The sequence below is a fragment of the Pipistrellus hanaki genome (assembly GCF_964339955.1).
Source record: "Pipistrellus hanaki genome assembly, chromosome: 1".
NCBI lineage: Eukaryota > Metazoa > Chordata > Mammalia > Chiroptera > Vespertilionidae > Pipistrellus > Pipistrellus hanaki.
The window spans coordinates 31,044,799-31,068,409 of NC_140503.1; the positions used below are offsets into that span (position 1 = coordinate 31,044,799).

The 23,611-nt window shown below is 47.3% G+C and overlaps 1 protein-coding gene across 1 annotated transcript in view; it reads right to left on the reverse strand.

Annotated features, from left to right (window-relative positions):
* Positions 1-23,611, reverse strand: part of PRKCH (protein kinase C eta) — a 223,513-nt gene that overhangs the window by 77,360 nt on the left and 122,542 nt on the right. The window contains exons 3-9 of the mRNA XM_084883143.1: positions 22,875-23,025; positions 20,907-20,941; positions 19,393-19,481; positions 17,514-17,643; positions 15,258-15,385; positions 11,906-12,049; positions 11,513-11,686 (exon numbers count right to left, since the gene is read on the reverse strand). Of these exons, the coding sequence (XP_084739269.1) occupies positions 11,513-11,686; positions 11,906-12,049; positions 15,258-15,385; positions 17,514-17,643; positions 19,393-19,481; positions 20,907-20,941; positions 22,875-23,025 (851 nt within the window). The remainder of the gene's footprint in view (positions 1-11,512; positions 11,687-11,905; positions 12,050-15,257; positions 15,386-17,513; positions 17,644-19,392; positions 19,482-20,906; positions 20,942-22,874; positions 23,026-23,611) is intronic.

Consider the following 23,611-nt stretch of genomic DNA (forward strand, 5'->3'; position numbering starts at 1 on the left):
TGTGACACCCTTTGCTTTGGCCCCTAATAAATAAAGTGACCATCTAGCAGTCCACTTGACTTCTCACGTGTAAGACAGACGTCTGAACTGACATTCACACAAGGCAGGGATTTTCATTCCGGAGACACTTGGCCACATCTGGAGACATTTTTGGTTATCACAGCAAGGGAGGTGCTACTGGCCTGGAGTGAACAGAGGCCAGTGATGCTTCTAACTCTACCATGCACAGGACAGCCCCCCTGCCACCCTAAATATTAGCAGTGGGAAAATGACATCATTATGCAAATGAGTGATTTTTTAATTATATATTTTTGCAGGAAAATTTGCTGATTATTAAAACTATTAGTGGACAACAGTGTGGTGACTGCGGGGGGTGGGGGGGGGAGAAAGAGAAGGGAGGTGGAAGAGGCAGAGAGGGGCTAAATGGTGATGGGAAAAAATAGAATAAGCCATTAGACCTGTCGGTGAGGGTCAGCGTGGTAGGGATAGTCCTGAGCCAGGAGGAAGGGAACTCCCTCCTTCAGATCAGTCCTGAAGCCCCAGTGCAGAGGACAAATCGGCTTAACGGACAGGCAATCCCACAGGCTTCGGGAAGGGAACCTTCACTGGGCTCTAGGTCAACTCCCCCTTATCTCTTCCCTATGCTGTTGGTTGTGTTTCCTTCCACTGAACCGCCTTTCACTACTGGCTCAGGAGGTCTGGCCATGTGTGGACACTGTGTCCATGTATGGACACTGGCTAGTTCCGTGGCTTTAGGAGACCATGGCTTAGTGCTCCCGGGAGGGAGGAGGTGAGAGGCGCGGAAGAAGAACAGGGAAGCAGACGTGTCTGCTGCACAGAAAGAGAGAAACAGGTGCTGGGAGGGGAGGGCTTTGCTACAAGAGCTCTCCTCTCGTTTCGGTCGGGAATTACGTGTGACATCATCTGAACGTTTAACATATCATATACCACACGCCATCAGAATGGAATTAAGAGGCTCTGGGAAGAGTTCCAAGATTCCCTTGGTAACACCTCAGCGGTAAATCATTACAGGCCGTCCTAAAAAAACAGGTAGGGGCGAGCTGTGAATACAGCCTGCTCTTTTGCGCTACAAACAGACTCAAATTTGGACAACTCGCTCAGAAAGAAAACAGAAACTCCCCGGGTGGCCCTGAAGGGAAGACGGGGCCTGCCAAAGCCCTCCAGCGGAGCGGGGAGGGTCTGTCTGCAAGGCGTTCGCTGACAGCAGAGGCAGGAAGAGCAGTCCGCCTTGTGACAAGGGCTCATGGAGGGGGGGGGGGGGTGGTGGTGCAGTGTCCTGCAGCCTCGTGCAGGGGCTGTTGGTAAAGAGACCAGTCACCCCAGACAGACAAGGAAGACTCCCCAGAGAGCAGTGGTGAGCAAGGGAAGCAGGCTGGGCTGCTCTTCCCATTACCTCTCTCTGGGCCCCCAGCCCAGTAGAGCCAGGGAACCCATCACCTCACAGAGGCACTGCTGGCTTGGGACTCCTCGCAATGATAATCCCCACCAGGTTCTAAATTCACTATACCCGTGGGGTAGGGGGAGAGTGTGCTGCATTTGCAAATGGACTTCAAGACAAGTTCCTTCCAAGCAGATGGCTGCTCTGAGACTGCCCTCGCCAGCCATCCAGATACATGTGAACAACCTGCCAGGCCCACGGAGGCCCCGGAGCACTGCGCCCCAGGGCAGGGTGCACGCTGCGCCCTGTTCCCTGATGCATGAAGGCAGTGCTGACTGAAAGCATACCTTAGGTCCTCACCTGGCAGGGGGCTGTTCTCCTAACAAGTGGGCTGGGTTTATACAGCCAGACAGGGCCGATTCTGCTGGGAGGGCCCCTGGCAGGCGCTGGGCCCAGAAGGGGTGCTCACAGCTGGACTTCTACCAGGGATGATGTCATTGTGGAAAACGCACGTATCTCAAAGCTAGAATGTATTACGGTCTGTGGTTTCCACCAGAGAGGTCAGCTTTTTACATTTAATGATTCTGTTTTCTGGGTAGAGGGTGGGGGTGGGGGTGGGGGGACCCACTGTAGCCACTTCCAGGTGCAGCTCCAGCTTTGGCCCAAAGGCCCCCCTTAGTCAAGGCTGGAGATACCCTAAGTCACATGTGTCAAACACAAGGCCCGCGGGCCAAATCCAGCCCGCCAGGCCTTGCAATGTGGCCCGCACCGCGCTGTCATCACTGCACTCCGCTGTCAGTTTATGACATTGTCAGTTTATGACTGTTCAGTAAACCATTCGGCCCGCGATTTAGGCTGGATTTTAGATTTTGGCCCCTTCTCTGATTGAGTTCGACACCCCTACCCTAAGTGTTCTGGGGAAACACCTCCCATCCCGATGCTGCTCAAAGCTCGGGTATAGTTGGGGTGTTAGTCTTAGAGCCACGCTGGCCCATTCCTGTAGGAAGACTGACACGCCGGCAATGCTGCTTCCTGAATCCAGTGTTTGTTTTCGATGCCACTTCCTGTTGCACACGATGCCTGCATTTCCTCTGTGCAATCTGCTGCACGCGGCTGTTCCATGCGTATTACCTCCTCTTCCCAGCTAGACTGAGGAGTCAAGGAACTGCTTCCCTCGCCTAGTGCTCAATCAATGTGACCCCGGAATGATGGACTTTTACTAACCTATTTGGCAGATAACTCATCACATTAAAAAGAAAAAAAGTTTTAAAAATGTTTTTATTGATTTAGAGAGGAAGGGAGATGGAGATAGAAACATCAATGATGAGAGAGAATATGGGTCAGACCCACAATCCAAGCATGTGCTCTGACTGGGATTTGAACCATGATCTTGTTTCATGGGTCGATGCTCAACCACTGAACTATATCACCCGGACAGCCCATCCCATTTTCATTCCCAGGCCTGTGCTTCCGTGCAGGGCCCCGTGGAGGGCAGAGGAGCTCTGGCTGGCACTCTCCCAGATGGTCGGGGAAAACCGTAACTGAGACTCCCACCATCGAGCATCACGGGTCACGGAGAAACACGGGGCCAAGTCTGACCCTGGCGAGCCTCAGACACATCACCAGAGCTTGTGTGCAATCTTCCCAAACACAGGGGCGGTGGGTCAACGTCATCAGCAATGACTGTGGTGAGCGACATCAAGGCCAGTTACGACTGAGTAACCTCAAACGGCAGAAAAATATGCCAACCCTTTCAAACCCCTTTGTCACGCCGAGTCTCCTGGCAGTCCCACCCAGACAGAGCGAGCCAAAGGAACAGCACGAACCTCGGCCCCTCTCATTTCCCTCTCATTTTCATGGCCCTGCTTACCCGCCAAAAACTGGGAAGCCTGGAGGCCCCAGAGGACAAGGCAGAGGTCCCAATAACCCCCTGCGGCCCAGGGGCTGGAGACAGCCTGTGTGCATTCTGTCCCCAGACGGAACACTATTAATAGTTGGGATCCTGCCCAACTGGGAAACACCATGTTCTGGCTCACTTTCTATTTTTATCTGAGCCAAAGGCAAGCTTACAACCAATGACCCATAAGCAGACCAAGTCAGATTTGTGGTAAGTCACTGCTCAGGGGATAAGAGGAAACCTAGCTCCAAACATAAAGGGAAGATATCCTCCAGTATTTCATAAAACTATATATATATATATATATATATATATATATATATATATATATATATATATATATATATATATATATTTGTGTGTGTATATATATATAAAGGCAGTGAGAAACTGCCTTTATTCTTGGCGAATGTCATTATTCTCACTGCGCACACTCCATAGAGAGCACATCTGTATGTGCGGCATGATGGCCATGGCTTAGATTACTGGGCCGGAGGACCTGGTTAGGGGCCCAGGGTCAGACTCTTCCTTGCTGTGTGACCTGGAGCAAATTATTTAACTTCTCTGGACCCTGGTTCCCAGATCTTTACAATGAGGATAACCGTTTCTGTACCTCCCAGATTGTTTTGGGTATTAAATGAAATGTTTCATTCAACATGTATTTATGGAATGCCAAAATGTGCAGTTTTACGGACACTGATAATGATACCATGCATCTAAAACATATGCCAGCGTCTCAAAGGATCACAGCTGCTGCTACTTCTTTCTTCACCCGGTTCTGCAAAGCCCGCGCACTGAGGCGCCCAGAATGGCCAGCTCACGGGAGGCACCGACAGAGGCCTCCGGACCCTTTCTCCATCGAGGAGCAAGTCTTCCAGCTTCTTCCACTGCGCGTCCCCTCTCCTCACCTAACCCACCAGCTCAGGGCCTCAGCCCCTTACCCAGGACATCACTGTGACTCCGAGCACAGTGGGCAATGCTCTCCAGGAGCCACGGGTGCCTTCTCGCCCCCCAGGCCAGCTGCTGGCAGCCGCTCAGCAGACAAGCAGGCTTGGCCGCCCCTGCCAGATACTCCCTGAACACTCCGCAAGAGAGGCAGGGCTGTGCAGGGCTGTGCAGGGCTGTGCAGGGCTGAGGGGCAGCCTCCCAGCCCCCACGTGCAAAAAACCAGCCCGAGGGTCACTTTCTGGAGATATTTCTGCCAATAGTTCTCTGATGGAAGAACACAGGATTCAGATGGAGGTGCGTATCTGGGGAAAATCAAAAGCAGGGGACCTTCCTAAAGACAAGCCAGAATTAGAAGCGGGAACTCTCGTGCGAAAGGTGGCAGCGCAGTCACCTGCCTGAGGAAATTCTGGAAGGTTCATCATTCCAGGGCCACATGACTCTCTTGTGTCTATTTTTCCATCCTGTCGATCTCAACACATGCACATGCACATGCACATGCACATATACATACACACACACCTTTGCCATGGAGAATATAATACAGAGAAAAGAATGTTTTGGTGATATGTTGTAAGCCTGCTTTCAGTAAACTGAAAGCATTCTGCACAAACCGTGGAAGGGCAGTAGGTAGCTCACAGGATTCCAGGACCCTGCCCTCATTGGGGGAAGGGCAGTAGGTAGCTCACAGGATTCCAGGACCCTGCCCTCATTGGGAGGGGGTTTCTGCTCTGCGGAGTGAAACGGGGGAGTGGCTTCTTAGGTAAAAAGATGCCCTGCCAGGAGCTCTGGGCACCTGCTTCGTGGACGATCCCTGCAGGCTGACCCCCAGCGGACCTCCGGACACACATCAGTCAGCAGCCTGGGTGTCCTGAGGAAAGAACCAACAGGCAGAAAGAGAGAGAGCAGGAGGGAGGGGACAGCGCTGGGCTGTGGCCCACCTGCCTACACAACACGTCCCAATGTAAGCTTGAGCCTCCCCCAAAGAATGGGCTCTGCATGGTTCACTGTATGGCTCATTGTGCGGGCCTGGCCGGGTGCTGCTGAGGAGAGGCAGGAGGGGCAGTTCTCGGCAGGGCGCAGCGTCAAGTTTTCCAAATGGAAACCTTTGCTTCAATAAACTGGGTCTCTGAACAAAGACCGAAGCATCTGACCAGTATTTACTCTGCCGCTCCCCTTCCTGCCACTGCTGAGCCTTTGTTCTTCCCTCTGGGCACCAGGAGGAGAGCCAGAGTGGAAGCCCTGAGCTGGGGTTGGGGGTCCCGGATTCCAGGCCATAAATGCAGGGGGCCCAGCTGCTGGGGAAGATGAAAGGAGTGTGAGGGGAATGCAACCTGAAAGGGTGGGGAAGGCGGCCTGCGCTCCCTGGCTTTATAATGCCTTCCTCCTCTCACCCCCATTGTTAAAGAAATAGAACCACATTGCCAAAATGGGCACATAGAAAAAGGAAAGAAAATCACCCATACTTTCACTGCCTTCATACACTTCCCAAGGGCTTATGGGCATAATTTCCTTCCAGTCATCTTTTTTTTTTTTTTTTTTTTTTGAGGAGGGCCAGGTGTGGCGGTTCACTGATATGGATACTGGCCAGTAATCATCACAGATTCTGTGTTATTTCCTGGGCTCTCACCTCCTAGAGCCACGATTTACTGTACTGGATTTCGGGCGAGTGACTCAGCTTCTCAGTGCTTCACTTTTTCACTCTGCGAAGTGAAGACAATCATGGTGCCTGTCTTACAGGACTGCTGTAAGCACTGTGAGTAACACACGGTAGGTGCTTATGACAGCGTCTGACACATCATCATTGAACTGCTTAACATTCAGCGGTCTCTTCACTGGCTGAAAACCTTCACCGAAAGCTTCAGTAATTAAGCAAAATTCCACTGCTAAATGCTGAAGTTGTTTCCAATATTTTCCTATTATAAATAATGCACTGGAAATTAAACTTGTTTATGCATAACACTTACTCTATATTCCTTATGTTGTTTTCTTAGGCTAGATTATCGGAAACACAATAAGCAGGTCGAAGAGAATAAACATTTTTATGAGTCTTGATTCAGATGATCAAATAACTCACCGAGTGTTAGGATTTGCAATGCTACCAGAAACGTATGAGGATGCCAATTAATGATATACTTGCAGGGAACCGGTATTATTATGCAAAAATCAGGGGCAGTCATTTATGGGCTTACCATCCTAGTTGAATATATGAAATCCAATCAAAGTGGAATATATGAAATTTGCTTACTTATTGATTTGTTCCAAGAACAATAGGAGCTCCAAAATTCCTGCTCCATCCTCCGATGTGAAGTGTGTGCTGGCCACGGGGAAGCCCCAGGACATTGTCCTTTGGTGTGGGAGGGAAGTGGTCTCTGCCACAATGAGCTACTCTTGTGTGAATAGTGTTGCGTGTGTACAAAGCATGTCTGCATCCTCTCCTTTGGCCCTCCCAGCAGTCCTGCTTTCATTTTAACCACAAGAACCTTAAGGTTCAAAGGCATGCTACCATAGGTGCACAAAGCCATTCAGACAGAGCAACACAAAGTTGGAGGAACACAGGTCTGCCCTTTCCGAGGGCAATGCTGCTTCCTCCCAGCGGGCTGGAGGGCAGCCAGGGCAGACGGGAGGAGGTGCCTGAGGAGATGCTGAATCAATGACCTACATGTGGTATCAGGCCAGGGACGGCTGGGTCTGAGCACACAGCGGGGGCCCCAGAGTCAGCCTGACCCAGAGCTCAACCATGTCTCCGCCACTTACAGTCTGAGGAACCCTCAGCGAGTGTCCTTCCCCCTTCCTCTGGCCTTCGGAGGCGCTCGTTCTGCAGGGCTGGACGGGAGAGGAGAGCCGTTTCCACAGGCTCTTCACAGTGAGCAACACTTTGCAGATTTCTCCCTGGGAGACTGTCACAGCCCAGCATCACACACCGGTGAGCATCTCCTTAGAGGCCGGGGCCTGCCAGGCGCAGCAGCTGGAAAGTAACCATCTGCCTGCTGTAATTTCTCAGAGTCCCTAACCCGTTCTGTTCTTTACGGTGAGTTTCTCAACAGCAAATGGGGATAGTCACTGAGGACTTCTGACAGAGGGACAGATGCACAGCAAGCAAATGCCGCACAGGTTGTGGAGTCTGGTACCTTGCAAACCGGAAAGAAGTCATAAACCACAGCAACATGAGAACTGTGTGTCTCTGCCCTCAGCATGAGAGAAACCCACTTGATTCTGTTAAGCTGGTTCCTCCTATTTTGTTGTCTGGATTTAGGGCAGCAGAAAATTCTCTTTCTCCTTTGCTTGGGAGACATCCACTACAAAACACAAATTCTCAACCCTGATGTCAGTTTCTGTCTCTGGTGGAGAAAGGAAAATCACCTTCCAGTGAAGACTGCCACCTTGTGGCCACACAGGAAATGCCACTAGGAAAAAGATTGCCCGTGCTAATGAAGGCTTAACCAGATGAACACGGGAAGCCACTAATATGCTGGTATATTGCATAATTTATACTCTCCTAGAAAGTTCTGCATTGTACATATTACTTTCATTGGGGCACTAATCTGTTCCAAGTTAATTTCTTGTTCTCTACCATAACAAAATCTAACTGTCCGTGACACCTCTGACTGCCTCTGTGGAACTGCAGGGACTCCCTGGAGTTGGAGTACAAGACACCTCATTATTTGTTCATGCGAGTAACTTGAGACAGCAGCTGATGCATAGACTTGGGTTCACTAAATGCCTGCCCACTGTCTGACTCAAAGGTTACCAGCTGATTTAGTTCATCTGACCTAATGTCACAGGAAGCCATCTGCTCTTTAGCTCAGGCCCTGGATGACCTGAGCCATAGCTGCCTGCCATTTGGTTCATGGTATGAGCACAAGGCTCAAGCCTGAGATGCAGGCAGGTGACCAGTATCACCCACCCAATGGTGCCATCCTTTTTCACAAGGGTGTTTCAAGCCTGAGCTGTCACCCCACTCGTCTCTCAGAAAGCATCTGGGTGAAGGGGATGAAGATGGGAAAGGGCTGTATAGCAGGCAAAGTGCAGAGCACAGGAAACAGGATTTTGGGGACAGTCTAGGCAGCAGTGAGGACAGCAGAACTGGAATTCCACAAGAACCATGGACCCCAGGCCTGGGGACAGAGAACCAGGTGTGTGTGTGTGTGTGTGTGTGTGTGTGTGTGTGTGTGTGAGACAGGGCAGCATGGAAGCCAGGGCTGCCTGGAGGCACCCCAGACCATGAGGTGAGGAGGGTGTGGCCTCCAGGAGCCCAGACCCTGAGGAGGAAGGGACGTGTGCAGGGGGCACATGGCCTAAGCAGCTATTAGCTGCCACTCCCGTTCTTTCCAATGTGCTTGGACAGCATGGCGGACACACTGTGTGTCCCCTTTAATGCACCCTCCCAGCTCCCAGCTTCCAGTCTTCCCTGCCCCGTCCATGCTCCAGGCTGCACATGGCTGTTTACAACAAGGATTTGAACACAGGTGACCTTTAAATATTTGTGAATGCTCAGCTTCACTCACAGTCAGGGAAAGGCAAATTAGAACTCAGAAGAACAATTTTTAACCCTCCAATCATCAAAATGATAGATAGCAAGCTGTATGATGGGGGGGTGTGTGTGTGTGTGTGTGTGGAAAATCAGTCCTCTCGTGGTGTGGGCATGTGAACTTAGGAATTCAGCAAGCAAATGGTAAGGACCTGGGCTCCGTAGTCAGACTGTCTGGATCCAAAATCTCTGCCACTTGGAAGCTAAATTTCTTTGTGCCTTATATTCCTCATATGCAAAATGGGAATAATATAAAAAAAGAACTTACTTCACAGGGTTCCTGTGGGATTAATGAGATAGTATACATAAAGCACTTAGAACAATGCCTAGTGTACAGGTGGTAAAACGTTAGCTGGCTTTTACCACTATGAGGAAGAAGGCCAACTGGACCCAGTCAAAATTTTAACAAGCAATATAACTTCATATAGTGTATCATCTACATATATAAAAGGCTAAGTGACCATCCGACCATCTAACTGGCCGGTAGTTACGACGATGTGCACTGATCCCCAGGGGGCAGACCCTCAACGCAGGATTAGGCAGTGGCTGTTCTCGGGTGACACACCCTGGAACCAGAGAGGAGGGAGTCCAATTCCGCTCGGGGCCACACAATCCCACCCTTGGCCCTGGGTTATGCTTTCCCTGGGGCACTGTCAGCTCTGAATCAGGTTTACTGCTGAGCTACGATGCCCGCAGATGCCCTTCAAGCCACAGTGCAGCCCCAGGAGTGGCCAGCAGGAAGGGCCAGGGGAGGTTGGCCCCAGGGCATGTCTGGCCCATCTTGCCCACTCTGGCCTCACCAGCCACCTTCTAATTAATTTCCTTTCAGTGTGCACGAATCCATGTACCGGGCCACTAGTATAGTAATAACAGCACACTATATAAAGATAGAAGCACAAGGAGACTCCCTGAAACACTGATTAAAATAAGAGACTGGGTACAACCAACTGGGTACATAGCAATAGGAAACAAGTAAAATAAATTGTGTCATGGCTCAAAATGGAACATTATGCAGCCATTAAAATTGAGGAAGCTATGTATACACAAATATGAAACAATCACCAAGATATATTATTAAATTTTCAATGAAATAAGGTATAGTATGATGGGCAATGTATACCACCATTTGTATTTTAAAAAATATATATATAAATGTATAATTGGTATGCATGTATGCTTTCATGTGCAAAATATTCTTTGAAAGCCTACCAATGAGATCAGTAACAAGTGTGTCTTTCAGAGAGAGGATATGAATATCAGAGGATGCTTATATTACCTACTGCAAACAAGTAGTTTTCTAGTTGAAAAATGCAGTCTGATTTGCCATCTCTCTGCTTAAATTTCTTCCATTTGCTCTTAGGACTAGAATCCATGTTCTCTAATGCAGCCCATAAGGCCCTTCACAGGCCGGCCCCGGCCACCGCTGAGCTTTAGTTCTCACCAGGCCCTTCTTTAACCTCCACACTTCACACATGCTGGCCGTATTCGCCCTCAGGGTCTTGCTCACGGCCACACTTGTGCAATTGCTGTTTCCCTCTACAGCGTATCTGCCTTCATTCTTTTTTTGCCTAACTAAATTCAAACTCACCCTCTGGTTCCCTGGCATTGCATCGCACCATACCTGGATCAGGTGGGATGTCCCTATCCCGCTCCCACCTCTATTGCCCTGATGGTAGCACAGTCAAGGTACATGTCCCGAACTTGCTTTCCCAGAATGCCTTTGACTACAAGAAGGTTCTAAAACACCTTGGCAGACTCTCTTGGTGACTTCTCAGGAGCCATCTTCCCTCTTTATTGACGACAGAAGCTCAGTGATAAGTGGTTTGTCCCAGGGGATGAGTCATGGTTGGTGGGAGTCTATCATGGGAAAGCAGCTTACCCCTTGCTAGATAGTTGCTCTTCCAGCCTTCTAAGGTGAGGTGATTCAAGTCTAGAAAGAAGTTTCTCTCTCTGATAAAACGAGGATGGCCCATGAAGCCCTGTGCCTCTGGATTCTGTCCCAGGAAAAGTGATGTTTATTTAGCAGTGTGGCAAATAACGTGAGACCCCAAAGGGAAGAAACGTCCAATGTCGCTGAGCAACTAAGTCAACCCTAACATTGCTACCACCAGAATCCCCCAGTAAAACACTTATATTAAAGAACTAAACTCAACCTTTCTGTTTATTGCATAAACTATGGTTGGTTGGGTATTCTGTTAACTGCAGACAAAAGCATTGCTGCACACCATTAGAGGGTAGACAGACTTGAATCCCAGGATCAGTCCACAGAATGAAGGCAAGGGTTCCTGGTCAAGGCCAGGAGCAATGCCTTGGGACATTATAGATCAAGGTGCCCTTTCTGGGCCTACCTTAGTCTGAGCTCTTGTTAATTAAATATTTAGGAGTGAAGCCAAGGTCAAAGTCAGCAAGATAAGCAGCCCATGACCTTTACTCTATCCTTAGATTTTGTTAACCTTCACTTTGCTAGAGAAGACTTACCATAAACACCTTTATAACCGTAGGGCATACAGCCCTCAAAGTGATCCTTCTTCGGGACAGCGTGGAAAAAACTGGTTAATTCATTGGTTTTGACTTTCTCCCACAGTCATCAGGAGCCTGTGGGTACCTTCAGATGGCCCTACCAAGGGAGCTTGTGGCCCCAAAGTTTCTGATATTCTACTTTATGAAATCTTTGTCACCCTATTGTCTCAACCCTGTAAGAAAGGAGGCCACGGAGGCAGTGCAGCCGAGTCATACTCACAGGCGTCTGAAAGCAGCAGAACAACTGAGTGAGGAAGGGGTGATTGCGGGCCAAGGACAGAATCCTTTTCTCCGTCATTGTGCACTCCACGTCATCATCCTGCAGGATCACGTCCTTCTTCAGCACCTTCACGGCATAGAGGTCTCCTGTTTCTTTTATTCTTGCGAGCATCACCTGTGGCAAAGTGGTGGGAGGAGCATGAGAACTCTTGCAGTTCTTAGGGTGTGGGTACCCACAGGGCAGAAAGGGAAGGACACATGGGAAATACAGACAGACACACACACACACACCCACACACACACACACATGAAATACACACACACACACACACAAATACACACACATAACATACACATAGCATGTTTAACTCAAACAGTAAAAACCAAGACTCACCTTCCCAAAGCTCCCCTTCCCTAACACTCGGATGAACTCAAAGTTGTCGATACCAAACCGGTTGGAAGAATTAACCCCAACTCCGTTCCCTTCTTTGGTGCTCTCCTTTCCCTGTCGTCTTAGAGTTGATCTGGAAACGAGCTTCTGTAAAGAAGAGAAGGAATACATGGAGTCAGAACTCACAGAGTGTGCATGAAGCATTTATGGATGAAGAAGACCCTACTTGCAGCTTTAACACTTAATACAACATGCGAGGTAAGATCCATTCAGGTTGACATGTGATCAGGTTTTGCCAGTCAAGATGACCCCTGATCTGTGCTTACTGTATTGGGGGGGGGGGGATCATTTAAAAATATATCTAAGCCATAGATTTTCAATTTATGCTCAAGTGGGCACGTGTAGAAACACAAAAAATGCCTTAGTCTGATCCCTCTTGTTTTTTGCAGCGGATTTCTCCAGAGTGGTCAGGTTCCAAGAGCGCCACCTGGTGTCCACTGCCTACCAAGAGAGGTCTTCAATAATGGCTCAGAGGAACAAGGGTTCCATATGAGGACTTGAATGAATAAAGCAACATTATTTATACAATATTTTAAATCACATGAGAAATAAAATTTTTAAATGCCTATGATCTCACCAGTCTCCCTCAAAAACAAAAAAAATATATAAAAATAAAACACACATACACACGTCTGCCTTCACACTTGATCATATTCTTAAAACATAATAAAATCGTTTCATAACCACATTTTTATTTAATGTTTTATCACGTGTATTTTCCCTGTCTTTAAATATCCTCCAAAAAAAAAAAGAGTTGTAAGGGCTGTCCAATACTCCATTTTGTGGATGTATCACAATTTATTCACTAATTCCCCTGCTGTTAGAAATACAGCTACCTCCCAGTTTCACTAATATAAATAACACCACAGTGAACAGAGTGAGTAGGTGTATAGCCTTCCAAGCGGGCTGCCTGGGTTCCAGTCACAGCTCTGCAACCTAACCTAGTGACCTTGGCACAGTTGCCCACCCATCCTCGCTGTGCCTCAGTTTCCTCTTCTACCAAAGGGGATGTTATGGCACCTGCTACATGAGTTACTATGAGGAGTAAAGGAATAAATGCAAATAAAGCCCTTAGATTGGTGCTTTATTATTGAATGTGCTTTATAGGCAACATTCAATACACATGAGCTGTGTTGTCCTCATTGTCATCATCATCATCATGTTCTTCATAATCTATTTTCTTAAGATAACTTTCTGGAAATGGAATTCTTTAAGCCAAAGTGTTAATTCTGAAGATCTTTGATGCATAGGCACTTGTCCTCTAGAAAGGTCTACCACCAGCACAATGCATGTTCCAGTCTCATCTCACCAAACCAGACGTATGGCCTCCTCAGTGGATTGCCCAGCCCCATCCCAGTGGGACAAGCCCCATCATGGCGAGGGCGCTCCCTAAAGGCAAGGTGACTTGCAGATGTCCACCTTGGGACATTTATGATACAGGTTACCACTAAACAACAGATCAAAAGTCGAACATCCTGGACCTTCTGACCTATTTTGATTTTTTTTTTAAAGCTTATCTGGGGCAATGTCTAAACAATGCTTGCAATAAACAACTGCAATAGTCTGAAACAATAAGGATTTTATCTTTCAACCCAATAAAACAGCGATAGCAAGATATAAAAATGGATCATCTTACAAATCCAATTATTCTAATAATTTCTCCTCCAGATCTCTGAACACACATTTTTCAAAGACAGAAGAATTTCACCCGCTTGAATTTCACTTCCTCCACTTCAATACTTCCCCTGGCTGGGGCTGGCACTCGCAGAAAGCTCCAGGCCAGTGTTTCCTAATCTATTTTTTTTAACCCATTCTTCTCTTTTGTTAGACTTAAGATTCTCTGCCTTTTCTTAATAGTGTACTATAAAGTAACAGGTAACTTTGGTTTTCTCATTATTAAACATCATAATATGAGAGATACTTGGTGGTATATGACAGGTGGCTGCATGGTCTATCTTATTCCCATCGTACTTTAGAACTCTGGTTGAGGCTGAGATCTTTCATCTGTGCTCTTCAGGAGCAGCTGTCCTGTGCATCAGACACCCCTCCCCACCCCCAATCCCACCCCTGTGGTATTAGCATCCTGCCTGTCTCTCCACAAGACAGAGACTCTGATGGACTTTGCCAATGCCTTCCCGAAGTATCAAGACATACAACGTTGACCAGGTGTTCTTCAGTAGGAAGGAAATGGGTGCTTAGCTGACATGTTCTGGATAACTAAGAACCTGACAGTGACTGTACCTCCTCTCCTAAGCACTCAGACACCTTGAGTAGCTCAGTCTAGAATTCTCCTGAATCAACAGTCAGTATCAAGCTCTGCCTTTCAAAGATCACAGTCAGAGCCATGGCTTCCTCCCAGCTCTCTGCTGACCCTGGGCCAGGAAGGCAGCGATAGGTCGTGGGCCTGGAAAAGTGTCCGAGGCTCTAACAGAAAACAGCAGGTAGGGAGGTCACACAGGGAGGGGGCAAGACAAAACGTGTCCAAGGCAACGGACATGACTCCACCCACTCCCACGACCTGAGAGGCAGGAGTTCCTGTCTGTCAATGAATTTGAGAGACAGATCTGTAACCCATGAACAAAATGATAGAACTGCAATACCAGGGCTGTGGAGAAACTCAGACAGCTTCAAGTTCAACCCCTTAAAAGAGGAAGAAGCTGAGCTCATTGTTATGGGGCAACTATACTGCCTGGGCCCCACCAAGGCCCCGCTTTTTACCAGATCACACTCACAGGAAGTTGATTTTTAAAAATCCTTTTTTTGCTTCTTGCTATATCTGCACGCTCATTATTTCTTGTCATATAATTGCACTAGAGGGCCGATGGTCGAAGATTCATGCAAGATTGGGCCTTCCTTTACCTGGCTGCTGGCACCGCCTTCACTCTGGCCGGAGCCCCCTGTCTGGCTTCCCATGCTACCCAGAGGCCTGGAGCTGGCTAGGGCAGTTCAGAAAGCCTGTGTCATTGCCATGGTGGTGACACAAGCATCCCACCCCACCCCTGGCCGCTCGGCACCTGTGTATGCAAATTAACCTATCTTTGTTGAATTGATTTGCATATTCACTCCCAATTGGCTGGTGGGTGTGTCGTGAAGGTATGATCAATTTGCATCTTACTCTTTTATTAGTGTAGATATAGACTCTGATTCACTAAACAAACTGCTCTTTAAAAAAGCAATAAATCTGTTTATTGTGTTTGCTGAGATAAGGGGCTTTGATTATGCCACATACACTCCTTCAGGCTTACCACATCTGAAACAACTCCTGAATGCCATCATGAAAGAAAGCAAGTCTCACCGAGGTTGGAGAAATATTTCCGGGTTGGAGGCCCATCCCGGCCAGCGTCTTGGCCAGCTCCACCGCATTCACCCCGCAGTTCGGGGCCACGTTCGCCTGACACCGGATGTGCACGTTCATTTTACAGACTGCAGGGGAGAGAAGGGAACCACACTCAGAGAGGAGCCGGGGCAACGTGTGCAGCGAAGGAGAATGCTAACGAGCGGCACCACGCTGACAGGGATTGTATGGGCTGAACAGGACCGCCACCTTCTTATAAAATTAAACTTCACACTCATAACAACCCCTGGCATTTCCATCTATTCCTGCTTTGTGCAGAAGCAGAAAGCCTGGCATACTGGAGAATAATACATTTCAAATACATTTTCCTCCCACCGTGACTTGATGAAAGGCATGCATCTAAATCATGTGTAACAGCTACTACCGATTTAACAGCGAGATTCAATAGAGATGAGAATGTCCCATTAATTGTCAATTGAGTAACAAGAATCATGACAACTGACTGTGCTTTGCCTTTTCTCTCTCAGTAAAAGGTGGCAGCCTACAGGCCCATGGAGATTGCTGTTCACACAGGATGGAGATGGCGTTTGGGAGAGAAAAACCTCTAAGTGAAGCTGTCTTTCTGAGTATTGTTGTGGTTGGAGCCCTCGCAGCCCAGGGCCTGCATCCTGTGGGGTGTGGTTCTCAGAGCTTGCAGCCTGCGGTTCTAACTTCTTCATGGGGGGGGGGGGGGGGTGGTGTGTGTGTGGAGCCAGGTTTTTAAAGGTCACGGTAAATGGCAGTGGGAAGAGGAGAGTGAAGCAAGCTGGACTCCTGTGCAGAGGAAACTGACTTGGGATGAGGAAGGACCTGAGGTTTCACCAGCAGAAAAGTTCTGATCCGGCTCCCTCCCAACGCCTGCTGACGGGAGGGGCCCCGAAGCAGCAGCAACGGACGCGTTTTGCGAGGGTCCCTGCATCTCTGGACACGACACGAGCAGAGATGCAATTCAGGTTTTGGGGGCCTGGGGTTATGTAACTTAGGGTGTGGTGAGCTCTTTCAGTGAAAGAACCTCCAGGCGAGTGGAAGACTCTGGGGGTGTCCTTGCAAGGGAGGGGCCCTGAGGCTACGCTTTCTGAGCTCCATGGGACGTTCCCCCTTTCCCTGGAGGAAGCTGCTCTGGGGACACACAGGCCTCCAGTGGCCTTTCTAACGCCGCAGGTGACAACAAAGCACAAACTGTAAGAGCCAGGCCACTGTAGGTATGCTCCCCTCAGGACCCCCAGGGACAGGAATGGTGCTGATGAGCCCCACAGGTGGCTCCGCTTGGCAGCTACAACTGCACAAAAGCAGCACACGACTTTCCTGTTGGAAACCCACCCCCAGGGGAGACTATCCAGCACAGGACCAAGCAGGGCCAAAGCCAAAGCTACACTTGAACAATTAGATGAAATAAGTATTATGAAATGGTGTTCTGGAGAGAGAAAAGAATTGCCCTTTTGAAAACAAATGGCCGGTCCCTTTGTGTTGACAGAAGCAGGCTTGGGAAGTCCAGGCGGTCCGTGGAAGCTGACCCGGTGCCTCCCCTCGTGACTCTGGGTGTGTCTCAAGCATCTGGATGAAATTCACACGTATTTCCACAGTGCACCCATGGCAACCAGATTGCCATAGCAACACCCGATGGGAGGTGACGCAAGGACAAGAGCGCTGCAACTCCCAACTGGACAGGGGTCAGCCTTTACGCCCAGAACCTTTGCTGAGGCTAAAGCTTCAAGAGAGTGTTCCTCTGGGCACGGTGAGAGACGTTAAGTGTCTTTCACTCCACCAACCTCCATCTCTACCAAGTACTCCTAAAGAAGAGACCAGGCCAGCTTGAGTGACATTTACAACTCACCTCCTGCTCATCTTGGTGTGGACATCAGACCTACGCTCCTGCCAGGCCTTCTCTATTGGGCAACCTCATTTCCTATCCCTTCCATTTCTGATGAAGATCCTTTTCCCCCCTCTTTTTTAAAACATCTATTAAAACACACAAGGACAAGTCTATACTCAGCACTAAATAGCGAGAACATTGAGATTAACAACTGATTGGTCATCTATGAATCAAACGTAGCTCCCTATTCATGCCTGACAAGGGACTCACAACCTTAGTACTACTAAAATGTTAACTGACAAAGTATCTAAAACCATCAGTCCAGGGCCAGATTCTGAGCCTACAGAATTCCCAAAGCCTGCATCCTGGTGGTCTCATGAAGGAGTGGGCGCCCAGCAACTCACTTTTACACTGAAGTCCTTGCCGCATTATCCCCCAGAGCAGGGAGCCGCAGTGGTCGCAGAATGTTGGCACTTTGTAGTTGTGGATGTTGAACTTGTGCGGGATGTTGATTCCGAACCTCTGCTCTGCGGTCTGTAAGAAGGAAGCGTCGGACAGGAGCTAAAGTCCCACACCAACACCTTTTGTAAAACCTGTAACAGGAGCCTCCCAAACGCGGTGTTACTATGACACCCGAGCTGGTGTGTTATCTTACCGCTCAGCCACAAGTAATTATGCGGGCCTTCGCCAGCACACTGAGCACATTTTCTAATGAGAAGGACTGGAAAGAAACGTGTGGCATGGATTAATTAGACTGTTCACCATTCGGGGGAGATAAACAGAAATAAAAAATTTCCTTTCAGCTGAAACCGGTTTAGCTCAGTGGATAGAGCGTCAGTCTGCGGACTGAAAGGTCCCAGGTTCGATTCCGGTCAAGGGCATGTACAATGGTTGTGGGCATATCCCCGGTAGGGGGTGTGCAGGAGGCAGCTGATCGATGTCTCTCTCTCATGGATGTTTCTAGCTCTCTATCCCTCTCCCTTTCTCTCTGTAAAAAATCAATAAAATATATATTTTTAAAAAATTTCCGTTCACCTTTTATATTCAGGCTGTGTTTCTCTCCCTGCCAGTGTCCTCACACCCATATCTATTTCCTACAACTCTTTAACTTCAGAATTAAACAGGTCTTTCATAGACTACATACACTTGCTACAATCACGTGTTCTTCCAGAAATTGTGTCAAAAGGTGTGTATCGGTGGGGAGGAGGAGGATGGGGGGGAGTGGGAGAAGGTGGCACCCAGAGGACATGGAACCACAGAAGGAATTCATTTTGAAGTACGATCAAGTGACATTCAGCCCTTCCAGCCTTTATGTGGCATTTGCATTCTGATCTTGGCTAAGGTCAAGTGTAATCTCACTATTTCCAGCAAATATTTTGACTAGGCATGGGCTCTACGGTCTATGTCACAATTTAGAGCAATAACAACACATCCACACACCCAAAGAATGAGGCAATTATTACTCCTCTTGCAACTTTTCTGACCTCTTTCTCATGAAAGAGAGCACACACGCCTCTCTGTGTACTCTTTAGCAATCCTAGTCTGTGGACAATAAAGAGCCAGTGAGGCCCAGAGTCAGACATTCCAATGCATCTGTAAATCACAGCTAACTGTCAGCAACAATCCCGTGTTCTACCTCCAGAGTTTAGAATAATGCCCACCCCAGCTCAATGGGATGCAAGTGGCACAAGTGAGGGTCACTCATGTACAGATATGCATCCTCCCTGAAATGTCTTGAGAGGCTGGAAGAAGCCAACAGTCACCTTATTTAGGAAGCACAATTTATAGTTAACAGCAAACTCATCATATCATTTCCATCTTGTTTAACCATCACAAAAATGTCGAGAGGGGAGCATTGCTCCCATTTAAAAGATGAGGCTGAGAAGCTAGCTAGCAGAAGATGATCCTGTACTCAATCCTAGTCATCTGATGCCAAACTCACGGGTCTTTTCACTCCTTCAAAGCTCTCTTCAAATTAGAAGAACTGAACCCCTCCCGCCTGTATCCAGCTGATCACTAAAAGGATAATCTCAAGGACAGGTCATGCTACACAAGGACAGAAGTACCAATGCCATAAAGTAAAAAGGAGAGAAATTTCAATTCTGATTCCACCATTGGCATCAGGGAGTGTGGGAACAGGTGGGAGGGGGGAAAAGAGAGGGAGAGGGGGAAGAAGGAGAGAGAGAGAGAGAGAGAGAGAGAGAGAGAGAGAGAGAGAGAGAGAGGAAGAGAAGAGAAGAGAGATCATGCAGAGACCTAATTAGCAAACTGCTATCCTCTTACCTTTGCATCCACTTTGTTAATATTGTTTTGGCAAGTGCAGGCGGTAACAATTAGATGATGGCAGCGCTTATGGACGACACAGGTGCACACTAGGGAATTAAATCCACAATTAATACATTTATCGGAGGCTTACCGTCTTGTCAGTGACACTAGAGTCAACAAGGGCTGCACCAAGCCAAGGTGCTTGTTTGGATGTCCGGCCCACAGGATAGCAGCCAGGGCTCCTGTCCTCCCTGTTTTCTTTACCAGCATCTTAACCGGGCCTTTGCTCACGCTAAACTATTCTTATTCAAGCCCTGAGCTTAATTCATCCTTCCTGTCCCCATCTCCAGAGGAATCTTCTGACAGCATGATTTTAGTTACCTCACCCCTTGGTCTGAATTGTCAATCAATAGCTTTCAAATCTCCCAGCCAGGTTTCAGGCTCCCCAAAGTCTATCCCAAGTTTATGGGTCAAATTTTTTCTAAGGGAGTTTCTTGTTCAAATAAAAACGAGATTCTTTCACACTCCACCTACACTCTCTAGGCCCTTCACAATCCTACCACCTGACTAAATCATAGCTGTATAACAAGGCACAACTTTTACAAATGTCTCTTCCATGAAGATACACCACCATGGTTATCCTTCTAGGCTGGAGCCATCTATCCCTCCTCCAAACTCGTACCATTAGCCTGCCCCTTCATTTAAAATTGTCCACCTATTGCCTTGAATGGCCCCAGAATTCCCAGCCAGCATGATGCCTTGAACAACGTAGGGATTCCTTAAATAACTGCAGAATGACGCAATCAGCCGTTCGAATATTTAGAACTTTCTGAGTAACTTTTTCATTTTCATCTAGACATCTGACATCATGCAGATGTAGAGGGTGAACATGTGCCATGAAGCGGTCTGAAAATATGTATAATGTTAAAGATCTTTCAAGACATGTGGGAGCTTTTAGGATTAAATTCATAAAGACAGATGACATGTCAACAAATAGAACAATATAGCTTTCATCAGACGGAATTCTCAGAAGAACTAGATTGAACTTCCCAGAGAACTGATCTTTTTATATGAGGGGGTTTCAAAACCATCATTCACAAAGGAAATCCTTTATTCTGAGGCATGTTGGCATTTTTTCAGTTAGCTTGGCTAGAGGCTTATCAATTTTATTGATTGTTTGCAATGAAACAGGGCACATGCTTGATCCCCAGGGTGGGACATGCAGACGGCAGGCTATCAATGATTCTCTCTCATTGTTGATGTTTCTCTCTCTCTCTCTCTCTCTTTCCTTTCCTCTTTCTGAAATCAATCAAAACATATTAAAAAACAAAACAAAAACATAGCCAAAATTTAAATAAAATTAAGGAACTGTACATAATTCTATTGTGTGTGTGTGTGTGTGGGGGGGGGTGTCTCATGTGACCTTCAGAGAGTTATTGAAATATCAATGGGATACATCCTGTTTCCTCTTGCTATGAAGACTTTTTAATATAGGAACAAGATTAACTGTAGCTTTAAAATCATTTTCTTACCTTGGCATTGATAACCCTGTTTTCCAAATACTCCCCTGTTCAAGACAACAGAGAAAAAAATTACCATTAGTTGAATATTTCATCAAGAATGCTTCTATAATTACAGTACTTTAGGAACATAAATTTCATCCTCTAGTCTTTGATGAAAAACACATTGTCAGAGAAGAAGCAAGGATGTATGCTTCTTGAGCCCTAGTTTGTTACCACAAGACACAGAGGAAACCAAGTGATGGATTAGAAGGTTCTAGAAGATAGGAACGAGTGGGTATTGGCAATTCTCATTCCACTGCCTCTCATCTCCGAAATCCTCCTGAAAACCAGCCCTCATCTCTGTGTGTGTGTCTGAGCCTCAGCCTGAAGTGTCACTGCTCCACCTTGCATGGCATTCTCTCTCGCATTCACACAAAGATACGCAGAGGGTGGAGTAAATGGATGCAGGCACACATACAAACAGGTGAGCCAGTGCAGCTGCCTGACCTGAAGTGCCCTCTCTCTCCCTGCTGCCCACATCACCCGGGAGTCCAGGAGAGTAGAAGAGCAGCCACAATATGTCCAGGATGCCCACAGCTTTCACCTATCTCTCCCCAGTATGGGCTCTGGGGGTGGTGTTATAATTCTTACTCCAATGAACAAAGACCACACTTTACTAAGCCCACAGGATATGTGATCTACGAGCAAAGGCCCTGAAGCCAGGCGGCCTGAGTGTGATTTAGGACAGATTATTAACTTCTTTGAGCCACGGTTTGCTTATAAAAAGGGATAATGGTCACAGGACCTACTTCATAGGGTTATCATGAAAATAAAAAGAGTTGGTGATGAAAAATACTAAGAACAGGGCCTGGCACTTTACTCGCTATATAAAAGTTTATTGTACAGCCTGACCAGTGTGTTCAGTGGTTGAATTTTGAACCATGAATCAGGAGGTCAGGGTTCCATTCCCAGGCAGGGCACATGCTGGAGTTTCAGGACCAATCCCCAGTAGTGGGTATGCAGGAGGCAGCCAATTAATGATTCTCTCTCTTCATTGATGTTTCTGTCTCTCACTCTCCCTTCCTCTCTCTGAAATCAATAAAAAACATATATATATATACATATATTTTTTATTGAGGATACACTAATGGGTTATGTAATTTGTCTATGTTCACACATTTAGTTGGTAGTGATATTGAATTCCAAAGCTCATCCTTTTAACCATGTATATGTAACGCATATACCAATAGTGTGTGTGTGTGTGTGTGTGTGTGTGTGTGTGTGTGTGTGTGAGAGAGAGAGAGAGAGAGAGAGAGAGAGAGAAAGGGGGAGAGGGAGGGAGGGGGGGAAGCAGTCAAGGCTAGTTGGGTGGGAGTTAATGTTTCCTTGGTGGAAAAAAAAAATAGTGAAATTAATAAATAAGTTTCCTTTCAGAACCTTAATTGAGGTCACAGATTGTCACCACAAATGCCTACAGGGCCAGCAGGTCACAGGAAGGAGGGAAGCAGAATGGTGTGAATGGACAGTCACCCTTTGGGTCAGCAAACCACAGGGAGAGGAGGGGCCTCAGCTAACCAGAATGCACAGACTTCTGCAAAGGAGAAAATGGGCTCAAAGATGCTGCAGCTTCTGGTCTTTTCAATAGAAAATGCAGCCGGAACTTTTTCCTAAAGACTCTAGCTGTGATAGCACATTTGTAGGTTAGGGCTTTTCATTTAGACAAGACTCTATTCTTGGTTAAAAATGATAGAAACACCAATTAACCTTGGATTATGACTGCTGAAAGGTATGAAATCCAAAGTCATCACAAAAGCAACAATAAACAGAATATAAAGTAACTGACTGATATTCAGAAATTACTCTGAACCAAGTGCCTCTGCCTTGAAGGAAATGACAGAAATTTGCACAAAAATGTAGCCCTCCATTCATGCTGCAGATAGGAAACTGTTTTCTCCTTCTGAGATGGGATTCTTCGGAGAGGGGTCAGGGACCTCTTACCAGATAAACTCCCTGCAGTGAGAGCAGTAGGTGGGCTGCCGCAGGTACGTGGCCATAAACTTGTGTCCGTTGATCTGGTGGACTCGCCTTCGCATAGCCCTTTGGCGCTTCCTGGTAAAATGTTTGAAGATTCGGTCTCTCTGGAGAGTGGCTGCATGTTAAAAGAAAGGGGAGACATGTGTAAATGAATCTACCTGCACTTGATGTCTGAGCAAGTTTGAGAGTCCAAACTACTCCCTAAATTATTTTTTATTTTTTTCAAGATGCAAAACGCCTCAGAAAATCATCATGCTTTTCTAGTGACCTTAGACTATTAATTTTTAAAGTTAGACCTATGTGACCCCTGAGATTCCTGCTGCGTGGTTGCAGCTGCCTTTCTTGGGTCAGTCTCCCCGGCTCAGATCACGGGCTTCCCAAGGTCCCGATGCTCCAGTCTGTGCAGCGGCTCCGGTCCCGCTGTCTGGGACTCAGTCCATCTAATGGGTGCAACTACTGGCTGGTGAAACAGGGTTTCTCATATTGGGCTTCCATGTTGGGGTCCTTACAAACTGAGGGAGGGAACTGCTCACAGCACACTGAGAGAGCTGCCTCAAAACATCAGTCCCACCTCTGCTAACTGGGAATAAATGGAAATTAACCTGGAATAGGTGCAAAGTTCATTTTCTAACCTCACATTTTAAAAATAGTGGCTCCTAATTTAAGACTGAAATCAATGCACCATCTAAAGACAGTAAGTG